Here is a 10,646-nt window from a genome sequence, read left to right as displayed (position 1 = left end):
ATGATTAGGATATCATTATGGAGGCGACAAAGCTGTAATAGCCGTTCTATTCTAATAATCCGGAAGCTGGTATTTGGATTTATAGAATGAAACCACAAAGAAGACCGTTGCATAAATAAGTTTATTGATGCTTCCAGAGAGGAATTAACACTGGTTATGGTTACAAAATTAAATAATCAAAGGGACCAATCTTAAAAAGAGATAATGGGACGTTCTGTATGGTTGATTATGTCATTCCCATTAATTACACAAAGGGAGATAAAAAGCAGGCATCTTAGATTAACATATATTCTTAATTTATGCAGCTTATAAAGGTGTTAGATTTTATTTTACTGCTGCATTAAGCGTGTGCTATAACTGACGTGGAAATATCTTGCTGCCCAAAATCAGAGCCAAATCACGAAATTATCGGAAGTATAGTTGTATCAACCCCAAAACACGACTCACATTTTGCTGAAGTTATTAATGAGCTGAACACATTTAAAAGCAGGTCAATCTAGGCCTCAAGGTGGCCTTATCAAGGAATTCAAGTTTTCGGGGTGGTGGTGGTGGTTCCTCCCTCTCCCAACAGACTAGTTCTCCAGACAATGGCCAACAGACCAGCCTGATGTTTGCGCTCACTGGGAGAACAACTCCACTCACACACTGTTGCTTTGCAATTTTGCAGCATTTTCTAAGATTCGTCGTTTCCATTCTTCATAATCTTCCTTGGGCTCAATTTCATTTTTGGGACGTTTGCGGGAGACTTTTGCTTCCAGAACTAACAGGGAAAAAAATAAGATATTTGTGTGTGTCTGTCTGTCTGTCTGTGTGTAGGGACAAACACAAACCCACAGTTTTAAGAATCAGGTTTTTCTTAGGACGTCAGAATTAGTGGAGCCCTCTTGCTTGTTAAGAATTTGTTTGTGGCACCTTCTAGCTGGTATTTAAATATGCTTTTTGGAATCGATTCAGACGAACGACTTGGGCATTAAACCAGCTTGGTGGTTATGAGAATTCTGGGGTTCGGTTTACAGAATTTCCAACTAGGATGGAATACCGTGTTCCAGCTATGAAAGCTGGGAATTATTTGAGGGCAGCAGGATGAGGATATTTCCTAGCTGAGGAACCTGCCCATAAATAGGTCCATCTTACAGCAGGGGTCACCAATCTTTCGGACCTCGGGGACCACTAAATTCATAATTTTAAATTCCGCAGACCACTAATATGATCTGTCTAATGACTAGCTGGGTGGGCGTGGCAAAGTGGTCATGTGACTGGGTGGGTATGTCCAACTCAATGTCACTCATGTTGAGGGGCGCCTTGCTAGCCTCTACTCACCACTCCTTGACTGCCTGCCCGGGCTCCTTAGGGCCCCAACAGGAAACAGTTGTGGGAGCTAAGCAGCCACCAGGAGAAAGAGTTGGCAAAACAGCTCAGTTCAAATTGGATCTGACTGAGAAGGAGGCTCAACAGAAGCACCTCACTGAGGACTAGGAGCATAGGCTTTCCAAGCAGAGGGAAGACCTGCGGGAGTGCAAGGCCAGGTGTCAGCGACTGGAGGCTCAGCGGGCTGAGATGGTTAGCCACTTCCAGGCCAAGATGCAGTCCCACTGGAACGAGGCCCTCCGGCTCTTTGCCACCAGCAGTGCTTCCCTCCAGCCTTTGCCCAAAGCCCCCCACCAGGAGGCCAAAGCAGACCCCAAGTCGGAATTTCAGCCCCACTCCGACCCCACAAAAAGACCCCAAAGGGGAAGATTCTCTGCAGCAACACAAGCGTTCATTGCAAGTATCCATCCCAGGGGCCGTAGTTTGAGAACCCCTGATTTAGTGCAATATAAAAAATGCAAATAATGTTGCTCCGGACCACCAAAATTTTCTTGCGGATCACCAGTTGGTGGCCACTGTCTTATAGCATGGTTGCCCTTACCTTCTTCCTTTGCAAGATCTTCCAGGAAGGATTTTTGAGGTTCTTCAAGCTTCATTGACAATGAATCACCTTCTCCTTGAAAAGAAGAAGAAACTATTGTCACGTTGGGGCAACATTTGAATGCACAACAATGGCTACATTCAGTTGAATAAGCCACAAGAGATAAAACTGAACTAAGGAACTGGTTTGTAGGAAACAGGACCCTGAAGTCCAGAACATTATCAACTTAAGGTGGTGAGCATAGCTAATACCTGCCACCTATTTTCCCCACCGCAACCTTTGGAGGTGGGTTGGGATGACAAAAAGGGACTGGCCCACCTATCCAGGTATTAGCCGAGGTGGCGCAGTGGTTAAATGCAGCACTGCAGGCTACTTCAGCTGACTGCAGTTCTGCAGTTCGGCTGTTCAAATCTCACTGGCTCAGGGTTGACTCAGCCTTCCATCCTTCCGAGGTGGGTAAAATGAGGACCTGGATTGTTGTTGCGGGCAATATGCTGACTCTGTAAACTGCTTAGAGAGGGCTGAAAGCCCTATGAAGCGGTATATAAGTCTAACTGCTATTGCTATTTCTGTCCACAACTGAAACTAGCCGTAAATAGTTGATTCAAACTGATTATCTCACGTTGATAATTCAGGTAATAACTGCAGCTAGGATGGCATTTGCACAAAATTGGAAAAAAATGAAGATATGGATGAAAACGTAGTTTGGAAAATATTAGAATCTGCAGAAATGAATAGGTGAACACTTGGAATTAAAGAGAAGGAGCAATCTGATTATTATACCATGTGGGAATTATTTTATCAATGGTTAAGAGAATAAATATGAAAACTGGAAAAAAGCAAGACGAGTGAAATAGAGAAAATGTTTTAACCACGTTAAATAGGTAAAGAAGAGGATTGTTATAGTACATGTGATGGCGAACACAGGTGGCACTCGGAGCCATTTGTTAGGGCACGCGAGCCGTTGCCCTGTCAGCTCAAGTATACATGCGTGCGCTAGCCAGTTGACTTCGCCCTTCTTTCGAGGCCGTTTTTCGCCCTCCGGAGTCTTCCTTGAAAACCTTGAAGTTTTTGCCAAAGGGCAAAAACCAGCCCTATGAGCAAGTGGCCTCCGCTTTGTCTGGAGGGCCGTTTTTTGCCCTCCGGAGCCTTCAGCGAAACCTCCTGAAGGCTCCAGAGGTCGAAAATTGGCCCTACGGACAAACCGGAAGTCACCATTCCTGAAATTCTGGGTTCCCTGTAGGTCTGTTTTTGCCCTCTGGAGGCTTCAGGGGAGCTCCTGAAGCGTCCGTAGGGCCTCCGGGAGGGGGGTATTTTCACCCTCCCCAGGCTCTGGAGCCTGAGGAGGGCAAAAAACCCACACCAAACGTGGCGGGGGGAGGGGGAGGCTGCTGGTCGCACGGGAGCCAAAAAAGGTTAGCCATCACTGTTATAGTAGGTTCACCGACAAAAGGGCGAACGACAAAAGCGCGGTGACAAAACCGCAAGTTCTAAAGCGCGCCGACGAATGAGCGCTGAAGCGCGCCGACAACAGCACGCTGATAGAAGCGCGCTATAAACCTAAACCTAACCTTAACTTAAATCGCGCTGTTGTCGCCACTTTGATGACGTCGTGTTGATGACGTCGTGTTGATGACATCGTGGTTTTAGCACCACGGTTTTGCCGGCGCGCTTTTGTCGCGCGCACATATGTCGCGTCACGGTTATAATATTAGCAGTGGTGTGTTCCTACCAGTTTGGCTTACAAAAAAGTGGAGGTGAGGTTTTTTTTTTACAAGTTGCAAGAAGCGAAAACAAGACAAAAAAAAAAAAGCACAAAGAAAATCATACGGTTGATTTGTTGGCTAATCTTCTCTAACTGGGCGTGGAGACGGTCGAAGATGGTTTTCTTAACCCCCGATACGGACACCATTTTCGTTTTATCCACTTTAAGCTTCAAGGTTCTGCAATGGGAAAAGATTGGATTCATGAAAAGAGCCCAGTGTTTTAAACTTACACCATAAACAGTTGCTGCTGCTATCAAATCTCTCAATTAGAGGCTCCCAGTTCGAATTTACATCCCACCAGCTTCTCATCATTAACAAGCGGCAAGGGCGTGAAATCTAGCAGGCATTTGGTTTTAAAAAATCGGGCTAGCTAGATATTCTTCTAACGAAAAGCATCTCTTTTATATATTAAAAAAAAATAACTTTGGGTTCTTTTGCATCATTCTAGAAATGTTCTTTTTTGGGGGGTGGGGGTTCAAAAGTTTTATTTCTTTTAAAACAAACATTTCATCATTCCTCAATCAGTGAAACATCGAAGTACATTTTTTTGTGTGTCAAAATAGTTCTAGTTTACCACCAAATTCTTGTCTAGCCTAATGTATACCCCTCCCTCCCCCCTCCTCCTTCCCCCCCCCCCCGACTTCCCAGAACCCATACCCGGTATGGATTTTTAACAAACACAGTCTAAAATCTATTGAGAGAAAAAAAGAAATAAAGAAATTAATGACATCTCTACATTGATCTTAGCTTCTTCTTGCTGAACTAACTTTAAACAATTTAAATCATTTCTGATCTTAAGCATAGGCTAACTGGAATTTCTTGGTCCCGTATTTATTTTGTGTATAGTCAATCCATTTTTTCCAGTCTCGTTTATATCTCTCATTTGAGTGATCTTTAAGATATGCCGATATTTTAGCCATCTCGGCTAAGTTTGTAACTTTCAGTGTCCATTCTTGAGTTGTAGGCAAGTCTTCCTTCTTCTTCCAGTCTTGCGCCACCAACAGTCTTGCTGCCGTTATTAGGTGCAGAATCAAGTTAGTCTCTACCACTGTAAAGTCAGTACATATACCTAGTAAGAATAACTGAGGAGTAAACTTTATCCTTCTTTTAAAGATATTTTCCATAATCCACCATATTTTTATCCAGAATGCCTTAACCTTTTGGCAGGTCCACCATATATATGTTCTTTTTTTTTTAAAAGAGTCTGTTTTTTCGACAAACAAGAGCAGACCGTGAATCGACAATCCTTGGTAGACAAAAAGTATTTTAAAACCAAACCACATCTTTAAACTATAGCTGAGCCCCTTCACTGCCTCCCTAAATATTCCCAGGATGTGATATTTGGAGGAAGAGCTCCTCCCTGTGGAAGGACGGGTTAGAAGCTAGCATCAAACAATGGACCTTAGGAGGACCAGATAGCTTAGGAGTGCTACAACTAGCAGGTTCTACCATATCATACCATACTATAGGTTCCCTGGGGGAAGAATATTAAGCAGACTTAAGTGGATGGGGTGTTTCATCGTACCTAAGGCTATTTAATTCTGTACTCTCTTCCCCTTGGAGAAGAAAACATGACAATATTTGCAAAACAGAGATGGACTTTTGCAGGACATTCAGTTCATTTTCTAGGTTCTACCATACCCCAAGACCTAAAATGGACACAACATCAAAAACGTCATCAAAAAAGCACAACAAAGGATGTTCTTTCTGTGCCAACTCAGGAAGCTCAAACTGCACAAGGAGCTGCTGATTCAATTCTACAGAGGAATCATTTGAGTCTGTCATCTGCACCTCTATAATTGTCTGGTTTGGTTCTGCAACCCAACAAGACAGACACAGACTTTGATGGATAATTAGAACTGCAGAAAAAAACAATTGCTGCCAACCTGCTTTCCATTGAGAACCTGCATACTGCAGGAGTCAAAAAGAGGGCTGTGAAAATATCTACAGAGCCCTCACATCCTGGACATAAATTGTTTCAACTCCTACCCTCAAAACGAGGCTATAGAGCATTGCACACCAGAACAACTAGACACAAGGAGAGTTTTTGACAGCTGACTTGGGAGTAAGGCCACAGGTGGACGATGAATGGTCCCTCCCAGAGGGAATAAAAGAGGAGGGAAAGGGGAGTGGAGTTTGCAGGAGACCATTAGTTCGCTTAATTGGTTCGTGACTCTCTGAAACTCCTTGCCAAGTTTTGCAGATATCAGCCTGGCAGCTCTCCAAGCCAGATAAGATCTGTGACTGTAAATCCTCCCTGGAAAGACTTTGCTGGATGTGAATGAGCAGAATTCACAGTAAATTAATAAAAAAACGAGTTTTTGTCGGGACTAGAAGTTTGTTTCATGCTCTTGGGAAGCCTCGGTCAGAACACTTTACCTGCAAGCAGTAAACAATGCCACAGTGGTGAACAAGGGTTTCGACAAATCGAGAGCCACCTGTTGAATTTCTGGCAGGCTGGATTCGTACCTGAAAGGACAAACCTGTTTACTGAAGCCCCCAACAATTTTAATTCCATCCGAGATTCGGTTCATCTTTACCTATGAAACCTTGCTATGCGTAAACCCGTACGCTCTTAAAATATTCAGGAAAATCCTTCTACTGACTGTGTTGCTTATCCTTTCCTAATTTTAAATATGGCAGATGGAACAAACTACCCAAACAGCTTTGTATTTTTTTTTTCAGTATATTACAGTTTAGATTATTGGCCGAGGATTGTCAACTCCAAAAACCATCCACTTTGTACGTCTAGACCAGGAGTCAGCAACCTGTGGCTCTGGAGCTGCATGTGGCTATTTCATCCCTCCGCTGTGGCTCCCTGTCGCCAGTCAGCACCACAATTTTGATAGGCACTTCCAGTTGGATGGGGGGGGGGGAGAGCAGGGTGTGCCAGGAGGAGATTATATGGCAAGGGGCTGGTTTTTTGGTCAGCTCCACAATTGATGGGGCTTTTGGTTAGGACAGGTAAAGGAAAAAGGATGCCGCACTAGGAGGAGACTCTATGGTGGGGAAACCGGACTTCCGGTTGGCTCCAGAATTGAATGGAGAGCTTCCGGTTAGGACCTTTGTGCCTCTTTGAGTGTTTAAGGTTGTCTAGACCAGGGGTCTCCAAGCCTCCAATCTTGGCAACTTTTAAGACTTCTGAACTTCAACTCCCATGATTCCCCAGCTTTAATTCTCCACACGTCTTAAGGTCGCAAAGTTTGGAGACACCCCCCCCCCCCGGTCTAAGATACAATCTTCAAATTCTTGCCTGTAATGGATGAATTCCCTCCAAATTACAGCACAGGAGCATCTGAGACAGCAATATCTTTTAGCCCACTGGTGATTATTTCCCAAGAGCTGTTCCCGATCTTGTTTGCACCGAGGATGATGAAGGATTTAAACTAGGGGTTGGCAGCTTTAAACACTCAAAGAGTCATTTGGACCCATTTCCCACACAAAAAGAAAACGCCGGGAGCCACAAAACTCTTTCCCTGCCTATTTTCTGAGTGCCCACAAAACTAGCATATGTATTTGAATTAAAGGTTCTGTTTCCTTCCGAAACTTTTTCTTCTCTTGCATTTATCCATGGTTGGCCTACTGGGGGCTCAAAAAGCTAAATCAATCGCGTGCTGGCGGGTGTGACACATATTTTGAGCGACAGGGAGCTGCAGCAGAGGGATGGAAGAGCCACATGCAGCTCCAGAGCCACATGCAGCTCCAGAGCCACAGGTTGCTGACCCTTGACTTAACCAAACATATTCTGTAAAACGTCTTAAAAGTTGCTAAGGTTGAGAGACCCCTCGACCTGAGGGTTTTGGAGAAGCAGCACCATACAAATCCCCATTAACATTTTTAACCGGAAGCAGAAACGGTCTTTCAAAACGTCTTCCTACCTCTGCAGGATTTTGGATGCCAGCTTTTCAGCTTCCAAGCAGGAGAACTGAACTGCCACCTCTCTGATGCCAACATTTGATTGCAGAGCAAGGAGGCTTTCAAAGGATCTCAGGTAGCGCTGGTAAGTGGCTCTGTTCAAGCCGGAGAGTTTCACAAAATAACCCTTCAAAAGAAAAAGGACAACGAAGCCATAAAGTATTTTCCAAACCTATTGTCAGGCCTGCAATTATATTCCTTTTAGAATTTTGGCCTGCCACACTTTCTCTTATTTCATTATGCTGTTTCATTAGTATAGCTGATGGGAGGGGGGAATAGACAGGAGTAGGATTGTGGAATGTATTGTTTTCATTCTTTACTAGAAGCCAAAGTCATCTTTTGTTCTCCGTACTTTTACACCTGACCGGAAGCAGCTGGGTGGAGCCGGAAGCAGCTGGGTGGGGACACCAGCGTGGAAGAAGAAGATTGGACCATGTGATGGATTGTGGGTGTGGGGACAAGATCATGAACTTTTAACTGGGTGGAATTCTGATGTAATTTCCAGAATTGGGATTAACACAGATGTGGGAGAGGGGAGTGGTAGAGGGGGAGGGGAAGTAGGATAGAGGGGAATGATGGAGGGAAGATGGAAAGTTGGAGGGGGGCGAAAGAAAGGGTGTATGGAGGGCCGAAGAGTTACATTGGGTCTCTATTTTGGGGGGTTTTGTTGACAAGAGGAATGGCTGTGTTTATTGTTTAATGTTATATGACCCCGGTTATGCACAGTATATATGTGACTGTACGAAAATGAAAATGGAAAATAAAAAAACACATTTACAAAAAATTTTTTTTAAAAAAATAAAGAAATTATACTAAAAAAAGATATTTTACTTTGTCCACTGGATTTCTTGTGAAGGTAGCAGCCAAGTCCAGGCAGATGATGGCACTGCTTGTGGGGCTCATCTGGGCTAGCAGGGGGCCACACTTCACTTGAGAAAGTCGGAGGTATTCCTCTGCTTTTCTGCAGAATGACAAAAAAGATTATTCCTCAGTAGGAAAGGCAACAGAAGAGACGACATTAATTTCCTAGCACTTACATCCACAGCTATATAATTGCAACACCTAACCTTTAGCAATTAGATAATCTTTCCTACACAGAAGCCTGTGATAATATGAACGAATATGAGATGATACGGAAGATCTTAGAATGCACAGAGATGGATAAATTGCCGAAGGTAATTCAAGGAAAGGACAAAACAGAGTACTCTTTAATTAGGGGGAAACGGTATAAGTGGTTAGAGGATAGAAATAGGAAATAAAGAGTTTTGGAAAATGTAGCTTGTATTATAGAAGGGGGTAGGAATTAGCGATAAGAATGTAGGAAAAGTAGGACTTACAAAAGTAGGAAAACTTATATATTAGTAGAACAACAACAAAAACTGTCTAATATAAATAATCAAACATAGACTGATAAGCCAAAGAGCAAGAAATAATAGGATCATGTGTAAAATTAGAATGTATTGAGAGGGAAATAGTGTTTGTAAAGATACACCGATGGATATCTGCTGTAAGAAGGAACATGTAGCTCCGATGTTATTTGTAAGTGTGGTGTATGTCTTTGTCAATGTGTATAAGTGTTTATAATAAATGTTACATTTTTTTAAAAAAAAAGAAGTCTGTAGAGATTCTCAGTTATCCAGGTCATGGTTGTCCCAAAGGTGCTGGAGGCAACTGGACTTTTGTTAAATGCAGTTTTGCCTCGTGTTTACAAACTTGCTCTGTTTGTTCAATGAAGCATTGCAGTTGCTGAGTTAGTAGTACAGCCATTAAGGGACTCTGGCTTCCCCATTGACTATGCTGGTTAGAAGGTCGCAAAAGGGGATCGGCATGATCCCAGGACAGGGGCAACCGTCATAAATATGAATCAGTTGCAGAGGCATCTGAATTTTTGGTCACGTGACTCCATGGGGATGCCACAACGGTCGTAAGTGTGAAAAAAAGTCACATTTTCTTTCTTTTTTTAAATAAAATTTTTATTTTATTTTAAAATATATAAAAATTCCATTTTTATCTAAGCAGTGTGTTGTCTGGGCACAGATATTTTTAGGAAACAATAATCGAAATGTTTACAACAATATTCATTGTATTGGTACAATAATAATAATAATAATAATACGCTTATCCATTTTAATAAACCTCCCTTATATCATTAGTCCTTTTATAATAATAATAATAATAATAATAATAATAATAATAATAATAATAATAAAAATAAACATATGCTTATCCATTTTAATAAACCTCCCTTGTATCATTAGTCCTTTTATAATATCTACAAGTTTCTAACTTCTGTTTTTATTAGTTAGCCATTGATAAAATAAGTCCCATGTCAAAAAATATTCAGTTTCTTCCTTTTCCGCCATCGGTCATTTATTATTCACTCAACCCAGCTAAAAGTAGAACCTCCATAGCCAGAGGCAGTCTACGTCTCATCCTAAACCCTTTCAAAATCTTCTGCTGGGGCCAGAGGCGAAGTAGGAGCGGATAAGGACACTGTTTCCCCCCACCCCGCCCCGATATGCTAAGTCTTCCAAGGGCGATGGACTACACGGCCCATAATCCCCGGCCAGCAAAAATAAATAAATAAATGGGGCTACTCCTTGGGGGGGGGAGAGAAGATTACGGTCCAGCAACATCCAACTACAACCCCTCGCCCCCCCCCCATTACCTGATAACTCCGGGCGTGGAGACCCCCAACTTGGCCGCCCAGCGCTGCAGAACCTCCCGCTCCATTCTCCTCCGCGCGGCTTTCTTTTCCCGCGCTGCCGGAAACCCATTCAGAAAAACCCCTCCCTCGGCCACGCCCCTTTCCAACGTCGTTCTTCCTCCTCCCCCGACGTTCTCAGCCCCGCCCTCCTTCCTTTTCTATGACGCGCTAAAAAAGAAAGGGCGGGGGTAGAGAGGACTCGAAGTCCGAAGGGGGAAAAAAAAAAAGGAAGCAGGGTTTGGCTTCCGATTGGTCCGTGGCGCCCTACACCTCAGCCGTTCCGCTGTCAGCCGAGCCAATGGGGAAGGCGAAGGGAAAGAGTGGCGGGCGAAGGCGCGCCTAGGAGGGA

At 43.4% G+C, this 10,646-nt stretch overlaps 1 protein-coding gene across 1 annotated transcript; it reads right to left on the bottom strand.

Moving 5' to 3' along the window:
* Window positions 1-224: 224 nt before the first annotated feature.
* On the bottom strand, window positions 225-10,360 carry ORC6 (origin recognition complex subunit 6). Its single transcript, XM_087728586.1, has 7 exons — window positions 10,259-10,360; window positions 8,422-8,551; window positions 7,554-7,717; window positions 6,055-6,144; window positions 3,740-3,852; window positions 1,910-1,984; window positions 225-760 (listed from the first exon to the last, which is right to left on the bottom strand). Exons 1-7 carry the CDS (start codon window positions 10,321-10,323, stop codon window positions 639-641), a joined length of 759 nt encoding a protein of 252 aa, XP_087584712.1. The 5' UTR covers window positions 10,324-10,360; the 3' UTR covers window positions 225-638.
* Window positions 10,361-10,646: the final 286 nt, after the last annotated feature.

Source organism: Thamnophis sirtalis, unplaced genomic scaffold, assembly GCF_051295495.1.
Source record: "Thamnophis sirtalis isolate CommonGarterSnake01/CBP01778 unplaced genomic scaffold, rThaSir2_p1.2 scaffold_14, whole genome shotgun sequence".
NCBI lineage: Eukaryota > Metazoa > Chordata > Lepidosauria > Squamata > Natricidae > Thamnophis > Thamnophis sirtalis.
The sequence above is the reverse complement of the archived record's forward strand: the minus strand, read 5'-3'. Positions and strand labels throughout refer to the sequence as shown.